The following is an 18441-nucleotide window of genomic DNA, read 5'->3' on the forward strand; positions in this document are numbered from 1 at the left end:
CTTGCAGTCCTAGTTCTTTGAGGTATCTCCATACTGATTTCCACAGTGGTTGCACCAGTCTACACTCCCACCAGCAGTGGAGCAGGGTTCCTCTTTCCCCACAGCCCCGCCAGCATTTGTTATTGGTTGATTTCATGATAGCAGCCATTCTTTCTGGAGTGAAGTTGAATCTCAGCGTTGTTTTCATTTGCATCTCTCAAATGACCAGTGATGTTGAACATTTTTTCATGTATTTATTTGCTATTTCTACTTCTTTGTGTGAGAAATGTCTGTTCATTTCAGATGCCTATTTTTGGATTGGGTCTTTAAATTTGGGAGGTCTGATCTTTTTAAGTTCTTTATAGATTCGAGATAGTAGACCTCTGAGGAAGAGCAGGTGAAGATTTTTTCCCACATTGTGGGGTGTCTCTTCACACTGCTGGTGGTTTCTCTTGCTGTGCAGAAGCCTTTTAATAAGAAGAGATCCCACTTGTTGATTGTTTGTGCTAGTTCACGGGCAACTGAAGTTTTGTTCATAAAATCTTTTCCTACACCGATGTCTTCAAGGGTTCCACCTAACCTCTGTTCCAACTGGTTCAGAGTTTCTATTTTAATATTTAGATCTTTAATCCATTTTGATTTTAGTTTAGTGCATGGTGAGAGATACAGGTCTAGTTTTAATCTTTGGCAAGTTGAAGCCCAGTTTTTCCAGCACCATTTATTAAAGAGGCTATCTTTCCTCCAGTGAGGGTGTTTGGCTCCTTTATCGAAGATGAGATGGCTGAGTGTGTCTGGCGTTGTTTCTGCATCTTCTAATCTGTTCCACTGGTCCTCAGGTCTGTTTCTTTGCCAGTACCATGTTATTTTTATCACAGTAGCTTTGTAGTAGAGTTGCAGGTTGGGGATTGTGTTACCCCCTGCCATGTCTCTGTTACCTAGAATTGCTTTTGCTATTCTGGATCTCTTCTTGTTCCAAATGAATTTTTGGATTGTTTTCTCAAGGTCTGTGAAGTATGCTCTGGGATCTCAATTGGAATTGCATTAAATCTATATAGCAGTTTTGGAAGTATGGCCATTTTCACTCTATTAATCCTTCCTACCCAGGAGCAGGGGATGTCTGTCCATTTTCTGATATCATCTTCAATCTCTCTTTTCAGAGTGCCATAGTTTTCAGGGAAGAGGTCCTTGATTTCTTTCGTTAGGATGATTCCTAGATATTTCACTTTTTTGGATGCTATTGTGAAAGGAATTATTTGCCCTATTTCTCTCTCAGTGAGTCTGTCATTGGTGTAGAGGAAAGCTATTGATTTTTGTCTGTTGCCCTTGTAACCAGCTACCTGACTGAATTTGGTTATTAAGTCTAGAAGACTTTTGGTGGAGTTCTTGGGGTCTGCTATAGAGTATCATGTCATCTGCAAATAATGACAATTTGACTTCTTCATTTCCTGTCTTTATTCCTTTTATTTCTTTCTCTTGTCTAATTGCTGTGGCTAATGTTTCCAGAACTATATTGAACAGGAGTGGTGATAGTGGACATCTTTGTCTTGTTCCTGATTTGAGTGTGAAGGATTTCAGTTTTTGACCATTTAGTGTGATATTGGCTGTTGGTTTTTCATAGATGGCTTCTATCAGTTTGAGGTAGAGACCATCTATTCCAATTTTTTGTAGGGTTTTAATCATAAATGCATGTTGGATTTTGTCAAATGCTTTTTCTGCATCTATGGAGATAATCATATGGTTTTTGTCCTTGGCTCTATTGATATAGTGTATTACATTAATTGATTTTCGTATATTGAACCATCCCTGCATCCCTGGGATGAATCCCACTTGATCAGGGTGTATGATTCTTCTTGATGATCTTCTGCATTCTATTTGCCAGTATCTTATTAAGGATTTTTGCATCTATGTTCATTAGTGAGATTGGCTTATAGTTCTCCTTTTCAGTTGGGTCTTTCTCTGCTTTGGGGATCAAGGTGATGCTTGCTTCCAGGAATGAATTTGGGAGTATTGCTTCCCTTTCAATTTCATTGAAGAGTTTAAACAGTAGTGGCAGCAGTTCCTCTCTAAATGTCTTGTAGAATTCAGCAGTGAAGCCATCAGGGCCCGGACTTTTCTTAGTTGATAAGTTTTTAATTACATTTTCAATTTCATTGATTGATATTGGGTTGTTCAGAATTTTTAGGTCTTCTTCGTTCAACTTTGGTAATTCATATGTATCTAGGAATCTGTCCATTTCTTCTGCATTTTCCATCTTACTGGCATATGGGTTCTCCAAGTAGGTATTGATAATGCTCTGGATTTCTGCTGGGTCTGTTGTAATTTCACCCTTTTCATTCCTAATTGCATGGATTTGGGCCTTTTCTTTCCTTTTTCTGACAAGGTTGGCTAAAGGTTTGTCAATTTTGTTGATTCTTTCAAAGAACCAACTCTTGGCTTCATTGATTTTTTGTATCATTCTCTTAGTCTCCATTGCATTGATTTCTCCTCTGATCTTTATAATTTCCTCCCTTGTATGAGCTTTGGGGTTGTCCTGCTCTTCTTTTTCTAGAAGCTTGAGGCTCAGCATCAGGTTGTTTAATTGGGCTCATTCTGTTTTCCTAATATGTGTATTCACTGCTATGAATTTCCCTCATAAGACTGCTTTCATTGTGTCCCATAGATTCCGATATGTTGTATTGTTATTGTCATTTAATTGAAGGAACTGTCTGATTTCTTCTTTAATTTCCTCTGTGACCCATTGGTTATTCAGAAGTGTGTTGTTCAATTTCTATGTGTTTATGAAATTTTTTTAGTTTCTTTTGCTGTGGATCTCCAATTTCATTGCACTATGGTGTGATAATATACAGGGGATAACTTCAATTCCTTTTCACTTACTTAAGCGTGTTCTATGTGTGAGTATGTGGTCTGTTTTGGAGAATGACCCATGTGCAGCTGAGAAGAATGTGTATTCTGATTTTGTGGGGTGGAACACTCTGTAAACATCTGTTAAATTCATTTGTTCAAGAGTTCGATTGAGTTCTAGTATTTCATTATTTATTTTTTGTCTAGTTGATCTATCTGTTTGTGACAGTGGGGTGTTGAGGTCCCCCACTACAATTGTATTAGTGCATATATGACTTTTCATGTCTGTTAGTATTTGTTTTATATAGTTGGGTGCACTAGTGTTTGGTGCATAGATATTTATGATTGTCATCTCTTCCTCTCGGATTCTTCCCTTTACAAGGATGTAGTGTCCTTCTTCATCTCTCTTAATGAGTGTTGGTTTGAAATCTACTTGATCTGCCAAGAGGATAGCTACTCCTGCTTTTCTTTGGGTTCCTGTCACATGGAGTATTGTTTTCCACCCTTTAACTTTCAGTCTATGAGTTTCCTTTTGAATTAAGTGTGTTTCTTGTATGCAGCATATTGTTGGATTTTGGTTCTTGACCCATTCGGCCAGTCTATTTCTTTTGATTGGTTAATTGAGACCATTAATGTTGATGGTTATAACTGAAATGTGTTGACTTGTCATTGCTATGACTTTTTCTTTTTGTTGGGTTCTCCCCCTTTACATTTAATTTCTTGTCATGCCAGATGGCTTCATTCTGCTTTGCTTCCTGGGGTTGTGATCCTCAATGTCTGTTCCTAGGATATTGTGTAAAATTCTTTGGAGTGCTGGTTTGGCATTCATGAAGTTCCTAAGGTGCTCTGTGTAATGAAAGTATCTTATTTCTCCATCCATCTTGAAAGATAGTTTTGCAGGGTACATCAATGTGGGTTGGAGGCTGTTTTCTTTTAGGGCTTAGAATATGTCACTCCAAGCTCTTCTTGCCTTGATGGTTTGTGTTGAGAAGTCTGCTGTGATTCTGATGGACTTTCCTTTGTATGTGATTTGTTTCTTTTCTCTGACTGCTTGGAGAACTTTGTTCTTCTGTTGTGTTTCTGGAATCTTAACAATTATATGCCTATGTGTAGATTTTTTTTGATCAAGGCTATTAGGAGTCCTATATGCCTCACTTATCTGTATGTCAAGCTCTTTTCCCCTGCTTGGGAAGTTTTCTGCCATTATTTCTGTGAAGAGGTTTTTTATGTCATCTCCACTCTGTCTTGTTTCTTCATTGAGCCCAATCAGTCTTATGTTATTCTTCTTTGCATCATCTAGCAGCTGCTGGATTGATTTCTCATGTTCCCTTATAATTTTGAAGCAATTTTTCTTTTCCTGGTCACTAATTGCAATCTTATCTTCTATATCTGAAATTCTGTCCTCACACTGGCTCATTCTTCTGTGTAGACTTTCAGTGGAGTTTTTCATGTCCTGGAAATCTATTTGCATCTGTTTTATGGATTCCATTTGTTTCTTATGTTGGGATTCCATCATGTTCCTGAGCTCCTCTCTAGATTTATTAATCATGTCTTGCACTAGGGGCACAAATTCTCCTGTTATCTGAGAAATTATTTCTGATTTCATTTTTTCCAGATCCCCTTTTATTTGCCAGTTCAGTGGGTCCAGGTGGTTGAGTATCAGAGTGTTCCATCTCATTTCCCTTTGGGGTTGCTGTAGGTGATCTGGAAGTCTGGTTTTGAGACTTATTTATATGTTTTCTCATTTCGACTGGGGTGGGGGGCTGTTAGCGCCTGCACGGATTAACTCCTCTGAGCTGGGAGAGGTGAGACAGGGGCCGGGAGCAGTGGTAGGGATGGTGACCCAAAGGCCCTTTCCTCTGGTCTGGGAGTAGCGGGAGGGATGGTGGCTGGGAAGCCCCTTCCTCTGGACCAGGAGCAGTGGGATGGCGGCTCAGAAGCCCCTACCTCTAGCCTGGGAGCGGTGGGAGGGATGGTGGCCCAGAAGCCCCTTCCTCTGGGCCAGGAGCAGCAGGACAGAAGGTGGCCCAAAAGCCCTTTCCTCTGGGCTGGGAGCAGTGGGAGGGATGGTGACCAGGAAGCCCCTTCCTCTGGACCAGGAGCAGTGGGACAACGGCTCAGAAGCCCCTACCTCTGGGCCGGGAGCAGTGGGACTCACTACCTTGGCCTGGTGGTCTGGTGTCCTCTGCGTCTTTGTATTGTGGAATCAGGTGGCTGCCTGTCTGCAGCGGGGTGATTCGGCATCTTCCGTGCCACTCAGGACCTCGGTAGGGCGTGGGCAGACCTGCCTGTCTGCATCGGGTGATAAATTCTTTCTTCATGCCTATATTCATATTTATTAATTGTTCTTATTTTAACATCATAGCCTTATCTTAATTCATTTTTCTTAATTCATGGACTGTATGATTTTAATAATTCATAGACTGATCTAGTTTCCTTTTTCTTCTTTTTCAAGTATTTAATAGTTTTTCATGTGTGAAGTTTGCAGCTCTTCTGAGCTAGTTTTGAATATTAAAGGATAAATAAGATTCGCCTTGAATCTTCAAGGTGCACACAGTCTTGAAGGGTATGATTGATTTGTACTGAGGAGATAAAGAAGAATCTTTAAAGCTTACTTTGGAAGAACAGAGGAATCTTAAGGACAAAGCTTAATTTGGGTTTTAATTGAGAGGCAGAACTTCACCAGGGGCAATAAACAGATGACCAATAAGAAATCTGTATATGAAAACAAAAACACTGTACAGGAGCCACTTACAGGGATGGCTGACACATAGAATGAGGGCATGGAAAGTAGTTAGGGCACTACTCTTATAATTCTAGTGGAATTTTATAATCATATTTGGTAAGCCATAAATAATTATGGAATTTTTAAATAATGTCATTTGTAAATGAACGAGTAAAAATACTGATGTGTGGGTAATGTCTGTTTTTAAAGTTAAAACTCAAATAAGGAAGATTATCCCTTTCAAGAATCATCTGCCACCTTTAAGACAGGAAGCAATGCTGGGCATGGGGGTGAGCGCCTGTCATTCCATGTACTCAGAAAGCTGAGGCAGGAGGATGGTGAGTTTGAGCTCAGCCTGGGAAAATTAGTGACTTAGTGGGACCCTGCCTCACAATAAAAAGTAAAAAGGGATGGGGATGTAGCTAAGTACAAGGCCCTTTCTTCAATCCTGTTACCTCTCCCCTTCCTCCCACACAAAGGGAACAAGATCAGTGTTGATTGCTCTGATTTTATCGAAGCTCCCTGTAATCCTCCCCTAGTGTGTAGTTCGTTACAGCGGTATAGATTACCAGTGCCATCAGCTAGAAAGGACAACAGTAAAAATACACTAGCTTCTTTTGTGATTGTTGATGGTGAAATGATAGAAGCAGAATGTAGTTTTGGGAACAGTATAGATATACTGTATCAGGAATTGTCTCAGGTTCTAACCTGATGTGGTAATCACTTCACCATACATATATAAAACATTGCACACCTTCAACTACACATTTGTTGTTGTCAGTGTTGTTGTTGTTGTTTTATAGTTCTGGGGATTGAATACAGGGCCTATGCATGGAGCTACATCCCCAGCTCTTTTTTTAATTTTTTGAGAAAGGCTCTTGCTAATTCACTAAGTAGCTTAGGCTGGGCTTGAACTTGTGAGCCTCCTGTCTCAGCCTCCCAGAATATTGGGATTAAAGGTATGCCCTACCACAGCTGGCTAAATATATACATATTTAAATTGTCAGATATTCTTTAATAAAGCTAGTGGGGGAGTTCAAACTTTGTTTAGAGTACAGAAGAGAATGATTCTGGTACATATGGAGATGAATGGTAAGAAGGAGAAACCCACTTTAGACCATGGGTCTTTTAGGAAATGTGAAGTAGCTTGTCCCAAGACCTAAAAGGAAAGAAGGAGCATTTTTTTCTCTTCAAATGGAAGCAGGGATAAAATTAGAAGTTGCCAGGAAAGAGTTGTTAATGCAGAGGGTGAGATGACGCTTTGATCTTCCAGGGACGGTTGGAATAAAAATTATCCCCCTGGATCACTCTCATCAGAATCCAGGAAAGGAGACACTGGTAGACTCTGCATCTTATTCTAACTAAAGGAAGAAGACCGTGGTTCAGTGAAACAGGAGTTTCTGTAGATGATGTGTCCATGTGATTGGGAAAGGATTTGTGTTATTTTGTTGTTGTTTCTTGTGGTCCTGGGGATTGAACCTCATGTATTTAGGAAGGGAGCAGAACAAATGGGCAGGCAAGGGAAGAGATAAGGGAATTGGTGCTTCCCAAGTTCAAGGGGAAGCAGGAATACGTGTTAGAGAAGTTGCCACCCTCCAGAGTACACTTGGAGGTGCTTCCGGGCTTCTGCTAAGGTAAAGGGATTCTACCAGAAGACCATGTGGTCTCTTCTCTGTCAGGCCGCCTGGGAAAATTGCTAAAGACTTAAAGCAAGCCCGAAAGATTTCCCTTCCTTGTGGGTTTATGAAATGCACCTTTCTTTCTTGGCAAGCAGAGTAAATAATGCTGATTGCTACGTACAATCCTGTGGATTTGTGTATTCCGAATTTTAATTCCACATATTTACGATGAGCCTGCCCACATGCCAAGCCAGATGTCCCTCTGCTAGTTGTGGCACAGTTTTGTTCATAGCCAAAACTCCACTGTCTGCTGGCTGCTGCTCCACCTGCAAGTCGTCTGAGATGGGTAGCTTTCCTTTTGTGGAAGAAAGCTGGATTCCCAAGTCCCTAGTCTAGCACTGCCCTTTTCCTGACTTTGCTCGCCCTGTTTTTTCTGTTTTCTGTTTTCACTTGAGCTATCTCAGCAGCCTCTTATCTGGTCTCCAGGTTGCCCACCCTCTTCCAAGATTATCTTCTATACCTTCTTTTGGGTACAGACTGACAACTGTAGTAAGTGACGTGAGCAGTCACTGTCACATTGTGTCTGAACAAATTACAGGGACATAAAAAGCTTTTGCAAAATGCTTTTCCTTTGACCATGGTCCCAGCCATCCCTATCTCCTATATTCCAGGGATAGTGGCCCCTCATTTCTGGTGCAGTACACTAATGTGCTCTTGCCTCTGACCAAACCGTGCCTTCCAGGGTAGTTGCTGCTCTTCCTGTTGATTCCCTAAAGGGAGGTTATTAAATGCCATCCTCTCTCTGCAGCTTTCAAGGGTCTCAGTCTCTCTTCCACGGCAGGATTATTTTTTTACCTTTATTCTGCAGTACTTTATATAAATATCAATGTACACTAGGATATTATACTCATTTATATTTTCTTTTCCACAATTGGACTTGAATTTTTTTGAGAAGGAAAAATTGGCTCTTTAATGCTTTATTTCCCCAATGTCTTGACACATCATGGGTGCACCATAAATTTTAGTTGAATCCATTGGAACCAGAGGTCCTATCTTTATGTAATCCACACTGAAAAGTAAATTTCTTTGGAGCAAGCAATGTGGGCAACTCTCTGTATTATGTAATAATCGTAGCAAGTCTTTGTTTTTCCATGTAATATAGCTACAACAACATTGATTAACCTGAGTACCTATTTTGGTGGGAAGAGGAATCAGAGAAGTGATTGCTTTGATTTGCACATCAGGAAACCAGCCCTGTGCTTATATCAGACCACACATGTAATTTTTATCAAGATCCCAACCAATAACTTTTATGAACTCGGGAGTACTAAGCCATTTTACATTCCAGGCCAAATACATTTTGGGAAAGAACAAATTGTACAGAGTGTTTTTTCTCAGAAGAACTCCATTCAGAAATGTTAAACTTGAGTTTAAGGCACTGGGGTGTAAGAAAGCCAGAATAATTGGTAAGTTCACAGAGGAATTTAAATACAAATGAAGTGCTTCTCTTGTGCTTTCCTGAGATGATTTCCTCCATCAGAAAGCAATAGGGTAGATTTTAATGATTCTCTTTTCTTGAGATTTAATTGAGCCTCTTCTTTTTAATAGATTTCAGAACCTCCTCTGGTCCAGAAAGACATTCGTGGACAACATGAAAGTCTACAACCACAGTTATATTTACATGCCTGCCTTTTCTATGAAGACGGGAACAGAGCCATCCCTCCGGGTTTATTATACACTGTCAGATGTTGGTGCCAATCAAACAGTGCTTTTTGCCAACCCCAACTTTCTGCGTAGCATTGGAAAGTTCTGGAAAAGTAGGGGAATCCATGCCAAGCGCCTGTCCACAGGACTCTTTCTAGTGAGCGCAGCCCTGGGCCTCTGTGAAGAGGTGGCTATCTATGGCTTCTGGCCCTTCTCTGTGAATATGCATGAGCAGCCCATCAGCCACCACTACTATGATAATGTCTTGCCCTTTTCTGGCTTCCACGCCATGCCAGAGGAATTTCTCCAGCTGTGGTATCTGCATAAAATTGGTGCACTGAGAATGCAGCTAGACCCATGTGAAGAGCCCACATTCCAGGCTACTTCCTAGGGATGGTGGAAGAAGAAAGGACTGAGCCAGGGTATTTGTTAGGTTTTCCATGTGACTCAAAGGGCAGTGATCAGGTTGTCTCATGGATTTATGTGTGCCACTGGAAAGATGAGAAAAGAACAACAAAAACTCAAGCAGAACTTTACTTTTAATGTTGGCTTGGAAGACAAATAAGAAATGAAACGTCCTGTGAAGCATTTTACAGCACATGGTGGATTTGCAACTAGGAAAATCCTGATGACGATGTTGGCAAAGCATATTTGTATAGTTCAGATCCAGAAGATGCAATTCAGAAACAAGGTGAACTCTAGCTGTTGAGGCTGACGAACTTATCAACGTTGAATAAAGAAAATGCCAGGGCAAAAGTGTGTTGCTGATGATCAACACAAACTGGCTTAATAATAATTCAAAAAGACCTGTCTTATTAAGACTGGTATTAGCACTGTAGGTGTTAAAAAATTATTATTATTTTTTGTCCTATTTAGGGGCAGAGAGTGGGTGATGGAGTAGATTTTTAAAGACCTTATTGAATAGTAAGGATACAAAACGCTGCAGCTGATTATTGTGATTTGTTGAGCCAATTCTATATTAACTATACCTCTCTTCTGTTTCTAAAATTTTAAGTAAGAAGTGTTTCTTCCTCTTCTGTCAGGTCTGTTTAGATGATGTGAAGCATTGTTGAATTTAGACTGTGTTGATTCATTGTCTGGGTAACATGAGCCACTTTCCCTACTCAGCATTAGGACAGATATTCAATTTTAGGTTTGCATTATTATTATTTTAGTGCAAAAATACTACAAATGTAAGTGCATTATTGGCTTGTAAATGAGCATAATTGTCCTCAAAAATTTAATGTTCAGAGATGAAGTAAAGCACAAGGACGAAGCTGAGTCTCTGCAGAAGACAGACTAGAAGGCAAATCATTTTTCTATGTATTCACTCCAAGATAAATCATACGTGTGCCCAGATGCAGACAGATGTGTACACACATTACACAAAGTTAAAGCTCCTTCTCATGTAACCATGAAAGCTGAACTGACATGACCTGGTACGGCAAAAATTCTGTAATCGATGTTGGGCAGCCACAGTATATGTTCATATGAGACAAGCCAGCTTGTGGTTGCTGCTTATAATATGCATACCAGCATGAGTTGCAAGTCTTACCCCCAAATGCTTAATCCAGAATGAGCAGAATTGTTTCATTCATTCTGACTCCCACCCAAATCTGATGAATGGGCTTTGGGTAGAGCAAGGTCACACAAGTCATGGTTCATACAAGTAACGGGATATGAATTAATAACTCTTTCTTTCTTTAGCAGCAGGTAGGACTACTTAGGCAGTTTGGTCTAGCAGCCTTAACACACAGCAAGAAAGCTCTGTTGACAGATTATAAGCAACTAGATGTGTTTACATATAAGATAAAGATAATGGAACTTTCTCATTGTCTTTGTGCTTTAGGATATCCTAATCTAAAAGGAAACACTAAAACTCATTATCTTTAAAATGTAGGTAAACTATACAAAAATGTTCTACTTCAATTTTAATGGTAGAAACTTAGTAAACTGTGGAGGTGAAAACAAGTGTCATGTTTTTGTAGTGAGATAACTTGCGAGATAACAAGATAACAAAGCCCTGTTTGAGGCTTTGTTTGAGTAGGGGATTTCTAAATGAATGTTGAGTTATTGTAGAAATTAGCTTTTGTAATGGTGACTGGTTGCCATAACACAAATTATACTGATACTTGGAAAATTAAAATTTTGAGAGTAATTCCTTGTAAACTGGGTTGCTATTTTGATCTTATATAGCAGCAAAAGTGTAATGGAAGGTACTGTGAATGAGTTGTGTTAAATATTTATTCATGCACAGCCCTCTTTTGGGTATATTTCCTCTAATGAACTATTATTTATAGTATTTACCTAGGAAAGGAATACATTTTTACCAATATACTTCATTAAAAATGTAAAAGGGCTACAGAAACTTACATAAATTAATCAACTGTATCCATCAGATTAGTACATCAAATTTTAAAGTTGTTAAAATGTAATCAATGAGCTCATAAAGTCGATATGTCACCTTTCCATTGAAAATGCTATCTGGAAGTTTTGCATCTAAGTATATTTTCTGGGATAGAAATGTATGCAATAGATTTGCACAATGTTTAGTCTATATATATATATATATATATTTTTTTTTTTTTTTTTTTTTTTTTTTTTTTTTCTCTACCGGGAATGGAACTCAAGGCCTCACGCTTGCCTGGCAGGTGCTGTGCCACTGAGCTACATCCCCAGCCCTAGTCTGTAAATTTTTAAATTCTGTTCTGAAATGCAAAGCAGCAGTGGCCAGTGCCAGTTATATTTGATTGAATCTGTGTCTGTCAGCTGAGGCAATTCCCTTTCCCTTTCCAATGCCATTGACAGTGTCTTGAGACATTTTTCACCATCATGATACAAGGCTGCTACTAGCACATGTGGGGGTAGCCACAGATCTGCTAACTGTGCTATGGTGCATAGGCCCTGACAGCAAATAATTGCCTGGTCTGAAATGTCTGAAATGTCAAGGTTGAGAAACCCTGCATTAGACCAAAATGAAAGTTTGATTATTCTACCTTAATCTTCGCTTAAGGATACACATACATGCTCACCCTATTCAAAGTATGGCTCTGATTTAATGGGAGTGTTTTCTTAGGGTAGCTTATGGTTGGGTGTGACTTTATAGTGATAATTCATAGTTATGCCACATATATACATTTTTCTGTGTTTGGTTAGATGTAACTAAAGAAGTATGTAGTGTGTGTGTGTGTGTGTGTATTTGTGAATGTGTGTGTAGCCTGAAGTTACGCATCTTTCTCTATTGAATGTTCCTAAGTAGGAATGTCTTTAGAATTATCCTGTAGAGTACTCTGGAATATTCTATTACTATTAATAAATTGAATTATAAACTCCCATTAGTTAATTTTGTTGATCTGAAATTAGGACCCTTAGAATTGGGAGTACTTTCCAAATTTGTGAAAGTTTATTTTAGTATTCCTGACTCTTTAAGATTTGGCTCAGAGGGCCGGGGATTTAGCTCAGTGGTTTCGCCACCTGCTGTGCAAGCTCAAGGACCCGAGTTCGATCCCCGGTACCAAAAAAAAAGATTCGACTCAGAACACATTTGGGTTATGGCAGATACATTGAGTGAGAATACGTTTAATTGCTTTCAATGCATCTGCCAAGAGAGAGCATGCTCTTCTACCATCAGACTAATTTTTAAGATTGGTTTTTCGTGTGTGTGTGTGTGTGTGTGTGTGTGTGTGTGACAAAAATTAAGTTGTTTCATGGGATCAAAGGGAAGGATGGAGAGAGTAGAAATGGACATTCTGATAGGACTTTTAATTTTTATTACCACTGTTTTGAGAATTGCATTGATTTTAATGATCATGAATAAGGACAATGTTCATTATAATCACACCACAGTAAAATTAAGTGGATTAAATCATTCCATAAGTTAAAAAACTAACATTTTATATGAAAGATTTTCTATACGAAAGAGGACTCATGGATATGTGTTCTTTATATAGAATATTTTTACCAAAAGTTTCTATGAAATTGTGCATCTAAACTGCATAATTCTCACACAAGAAGCTGGGAAAGCACTCACTTGGATTTTGTCTCTGTTTATTTCACTTTTTAGCTGTTTTTACCAGGGTAGGAAGTAAAGGATCTGAAGTGGCAGATATTCAGACAATACCTTTTGTTTGGCTTTGTGGTGTCTCATGCCCCCTTTTTTTTGGCTAAAATTTTGTTTAGACTAAATATAACTTGTACCTGTAGAAATCTGGACATTGTGGTTTAAAATGGAAAATAACTGAAGAAACCTGAGATTCTAAATGTGCCACAAATGTTCTCAGATTTGTCAAAAACCTTTATAAGAGTGCTGTAGCTGACCCAAAATGGAAACACTATCAATAACACTGCTTTTCAGTAGCTACGGTAGTTTTGTAACTTTATTATATACAACCTCCTATTTCTTTGGAAAGTCAGCCATCTATGGTTTTTAATTTCTATGTTTGAAAATATCAACCTTGTGACATTTTTAAAGGACAAATCTTTATTAAGAGATTTATTTCCCCCACAGAATCTAAGGAGGAAAAATGAGGCCAGTCCACTGAAAACTCGAGCAAATGTTTATTGTGTTGTATAAATACTTTCCCACCAGAACCAGGTAATGTCTACTCTTTGTTTATAGAGTTCCAAAGATCAGTAGCTGTGAGACTCTTGTGGAAACTCAAGGACAAGCATGTTGAGGAGTAAGGACTGATCGCATTGCTACACTTTTTATTTCTTCATGTTCCCAGTACAGAGATTGACTCTCAGATTATATGGCTTTTGAGCAAGCACACATCAGAGATGAAAGTGAGTTAACAATTTCAAGGCCCCTGCAGCCTCTTATCAGTGCATGTAATGAAGTCAGCAGTGAATATAACTAGCCATTTTCACAACTTGCTACTGTAGTATGCTCAGGAGAGGGTGAGGCAAGTGGAAGGGAGGAACTGACCCATCCCCAAGCTGTAGCATTCAAACGGTCTGAGCAGTCTCTACCCTTGCCCTTGGCCTTCCAGGACCATCTGTGTCTGCCCTTCCAGAGAGGCTCGCTTGGTTTTAAGGTTGAGCTAGTGACACTGACTAGAGGGGTGGTATGGAAATTTGCTGAGAAGCTGAAAATTTTGCACTGCCTTAAATTATTTTGCTTAAAGTTGCAAAATACATGTGGGTGCCCTGTGGCAAAAGAGTCTGGTGACCTTAACCTAATTATAGCCTTGCCAGTGATGAGGAAAAGTGGAGGGAGGGCTTTTTAAAAAAAATCTATTTAGCAGGACTTTCTGAGTCCTTGAAACTAGGGAGGTAAAACATATTCCACTCATTACTATACAGCCTCTTTGAAAGTCCTGGAAACCAACTGACTGGGATTCTGAAGCCCAGAATGTCTATAAACTCCTGAAATTACAAGGCCACAATATGTAGGTTGAGCACCATAAAATTCCTATTTTTTAAGCTGAAGGAAACTTGAATCTATAGGCATTTTTCTTCCCCTTATAAGAAAATGGATACCGCTTTATCCTCAGTCTTGGCTCGTCTTTTGGCATTTTTATGTATACCTTAGAGATGATAGATTGAAACACATGCATGAATGCAAAGCTTATTCAAACAACCCTGTTCATCACTGCAATAAAAAATATATTTTTGCTTATATCTTTTGATTTCCTTTTTTCTGGTGCCAGCATTTGTGATTTCCTGTAACACCTAAAGAATACATAACATTATAAATTGACATAATATCTGTGAGCATTTGAGTAATAGCAAAAGACCTTGACTCTTTTAAAGCACAAAAGAAGAATTACATTTTATGGTCACTTATTTACTTGCTTCCTCTGTGTTCCTATTGATCCCTACGTTGTACTAAACTTCATACTGATTTTGCTTTTTGGTTGAAGCTGTGGGATCTAATCAATGCTGCAAAGCTATTTGGGAGTTTTATAGAATAATCCCCAAATATATTGACCTGTCTCTTCCTGCTTCTATATAATTAGACTTTCTCCAGATACTTGTCATTTTTAAATGTATGTTTCACACAGCATCTAAGGTAGAGAAAATCAGGAGCTAGATAATGTCTGTTTTGCTCTGCACCACAAGAGAAACAAAAGATGGTGATTTTAAAAGGTTTAACCAAAATGGAAAACAAAGAGGAAATCATGGTTTCAATTGAAAAAGATCACTGGGAGCAGTCTCAGAAGAGGTCCCTAAGCAGAGGCCAAGGAAGAGACTGCTGTGCTTAAATGCACAGTCCTAAGAATGGAACCTTTTTGTCATCCAGTCATTATGGAAAAGGATGAGAAGATGCCAGAGGAGGCAGTGTGAGAGGCAGATTGTGAGATGCTCAGGAGAGGACAGAGAGACACCTGCTGACCACTTGTGGCCCTTGGCAGTCTCGGGACCCCCATTTCCTGCCCTTCTTCAGGCAGTGGTTTCCTTGGTCACTGAGCCTTATGAATCTGGCACCTCAGTCTCATATCCATCTATCAGCTGCGCTTGGGCACATAGTCCCAAAGATTCTTATTAAATCTTCTGTCATGATGACACCCTGATAGCAGGAAGTGTCACCTTGAACCTGACCTGTAGAACAGGGTCGTCACATGCTATACATAGTTGAAGTGAGCTTTAGTCTCCTGCCCCCACTATTCCATCCATATCAGGCTCTTGTATTCATTTTTACTTAAGCAGGCTTAGATGTATTTCACCTGTGTTCTAGAATACAAGAAGACACACTTACGTGTTTGTGCATGCATGTGCACACACACACGCACGCTTTACGTTGTTTATGCCTATGGGAAAGAGGTTGATGGTTGAATGCAGATGGGTGGGGAGAAGCAGAAGGTGCCTTAAATTTGGCTTGGCTCCCACTTCCTTATGTATTTCCTTCATGTACCTCTGTCACTTTACAGATGTAACCATGTCTTTTCCAGGTTGTACCTTTATCATCAGCAAGAACTCTCATAAATGTAGCAAATGTGACTTTTTTAGAAATGCAGAATAGAAGATAGACCTTGGAGAAATCTGATAACAGTATGTAAATATCCTTTGTGGAAGTGGTAGAACCTTCCGGTAGGAAGCCCCTTAGGTGATAGCTACAGGAGGACTCATAGATGAAGAATATTAGTTTCTCCAGCAAATTCCATATTCATGGAAGGAAGAAATCAATCTGTCACAATTTCTCATGCAGTCTTCAGCACGAATCTTACAGGCTTCCTCGTTGGCAGAGCATCATAGACAATCCCCTCATAATTTATAGGACTGATTGTCCTATAATTTAGGGTGATTGATGGCTGCTGGTATCCCTGTTGGTCAGAAACACTAGAGAGAAGGGGAGTGAACAGGCACAGATAGCTCCATTGAAAACCCTACTTAGCCTTTAACAAAAGTGTGGAATATTATTAGAACTCTAATTAACATACAGCATAGTTGGCCTGGAAAACATTGGGAAAGAGCTTTCTCTTTGGTCTCTTTTTTAATTCCATTATTGCACGTTGTATATCATTGTACATGTGTGCAAGCTTCTTCTCCAGAGCAAATTTTCAGAGGCTGGAAGTAAGAAGAAAATAAGAAAACTCAGATACTCTAATTTCTCATACAGTGTAGTCTGACTAGCAGCCCATGGATGTAATGATTCTGGAAAAGATTTTAGATTAGACTGTAAAGTTGAAATCACCTTTGAAATGTATGTGAAATTGCTGCTTCTCATTAAAGCCAAACTCCATTGGTGGGAAGTGTGGGGAAAATCAACGCTCTTCATTTATTTTTTTAGAGTTTCATATAAAATGTAGCAGGTAAGAAAAAACTTTAATTGGCACTTTTTATAGTGTGACTTGAAAAAAATAGTATCTATCTCTGTTGGCTCTGCTGGATTGTTTCTTGCCACAGAATCTAAATGCAGTGTCATAGGAGGAGGTCTGCTGTAAAAACATGTCTTTTTCTTTCGTGTGTTCATTGTGATTAGGGCTGGCAGTGGAATGGTTCAGTGAGTCTTAATTTCTCTACCTCCCTTACTTGGAGAAATTTTGCAAATATACCCTGTGAATAAAATGATTTTTTAAAGTAACTTGTGATGTCTTTTTCTTTCCCAGAAGTATACTGATAATGCTATTTTCTTTTTTGTTCTTGCTTTATTTTGCATTCTTATTTGCTATCCTGGTTTTTTTTCCCTTTGTGAATGAAAAGTCATGTTACTTAGTGAGCAAATTATTTTAGAGATACAGAATTGTGATTGCTATAAGTATAATATAAGACTACTATTGATAGATTTTATTCAGAGGAAAGGAAGTACCTACTGGGCAAAGTAGAAGGAAAATTAAGCATTTATATAATGTGATTAATGTAAATGAGCCTACTTTGCCCAACCATAACATTTTTTTTCCTTTTTGTAATGAGTCAGTTTCAGTGTGTGTGTCCTAGAGATACTTCCATAAATTCCTAACAAGGTGCAAAACGTTTAGATTCTCCTTCTGCTCGTGTGGGTGACTTTGAGAAGTCCAAATGTACCCTCGTGTCTAAATTATTTAGATAATTGCTCACTCCCTTGGGCTCTGGTGGCCCAGTTCTGCCACCCACTTTTTCAGAAGGACTGACATCACAAAAAGTGACCTTGGTCCCTCCTTCATGGTATATTTCTTCTCAGAAATTGATCAAGGTGAGCTGTACAGATCTTATTCATCCTCTGACTTCATTTTCACAAATCATAGCCTTCTGAGCGGCAGCTATTTTAGGAAAGGATATTCTATTACCTAATGGAAAATCTGCCTGATGTTTAGCTGAATCATTTAAAGGGGGAGGAAAGCAGAGGTTTGGTATAAATATGGGTTACCCTAACCATATGAGGAAAACAGATTTAACATTTTCACCAACTATCATTAAGTTTTAAAAAAATTCCAGATTTTACTGAGTCCTGCTGTTCTACTTTGTTTTAAGTGCTCAAAAACAGATATTAAGAATCCAAACGCGTATACTGGGAATCCCCTCTGCCAAACCTAAAAAGAGGATAATTATAACTCAAAAGACTGTATTTTTGCTTGAAAACTTACTATTTTTGGTATACAGTGAAATTCTTGTTGGTAAAAAGAATTGAAGATATAGGGTGACTGAATTCAATTATAATTCACATGCAGTTTCCAGGGCTTTTGAATATGGGAAAATAAGCCCTTTGTTATTTTGTTTATACAGACAGAATGAAAGTTATGGCTTTCCTCCATAAAAGTCATGGTTTCTGGGCATGAATTAAAAAATCAGCCTCAATATTTGGGAACTTTATTGTGATAAACAGTGCTATTAAAAGGCAATCAAGAGTTTATTGATCTCAGTCTAGACATTAGGCAAAAGGATTTCAATCTTTGCATGTGCTGAGAAAGGAGACAGAATAGGATTCACTGGTGAGGAGTAGGCAGGGTGGACATTGTACTGCACTTGACTTCCTGCCAATTTGGCTCTCTACCAAACATTTGACACTGGGCTTTGCTATTGTTGGTTTGAGATTTAGCAGTGATAGAAAGCAGATTATCCTTGGTCCTGGTTATTGATAATCCATACATACCCTCCATCCCTTCTATGAGACCCACTTTGTACAGAAGCCCATAAGCGATAGAGTAGTGAGAT

At 38.9% G+C, this 18441-nt stretch overlaps 1 protein-coding gene across 5 annotated transcripts in view; it reads left to right on the forward strand.

Annotated features, from left to right (window-relative positions):
* Positions 1-16894, forward strand: part of St8sia1 (ST8 alpha-N-acetyl-neuraminide alpha-2,8-sialyltransferase 1) — a 147487-nt gene extending 130593 nt beyond the window's left edge. For all 5 annotated transcript variants that reach the window (XM_087214022.1, XM_004845766.3, XM_087214021.1 and 2 more), the window contains one exon: positions 8773-16894. In XM_087214022.1, coding sequence (XP_087070148.1) covers positions 8773-9259 — 487 coding nt within the window. In that variant the 3' untranslated portion in view covers positions 9260-16894. The remainder of the gene's footprint in view (positions 1-8772) is intronic.
* Positions 16895-18441: the final 1547 nt, after the last annotated feature.

Source organism: Heterocephalus glaber, unplaced genomic scaffold, assembly GCF_053883595.1.
Source record: "Heterocephalus glaber isolate CG9 unplaced genomic scaffold, H.glaber_assembly_v1.0 deba00001444, whole genome shotgun sequence".
Taxonomy (NCBI): domain Eukaryota; kingdom Metazoa; phylum Chordata; class Mammalia; order Rodentia; family Bathyergidae; genus Heterocephalus; species Heterocephalus glaber.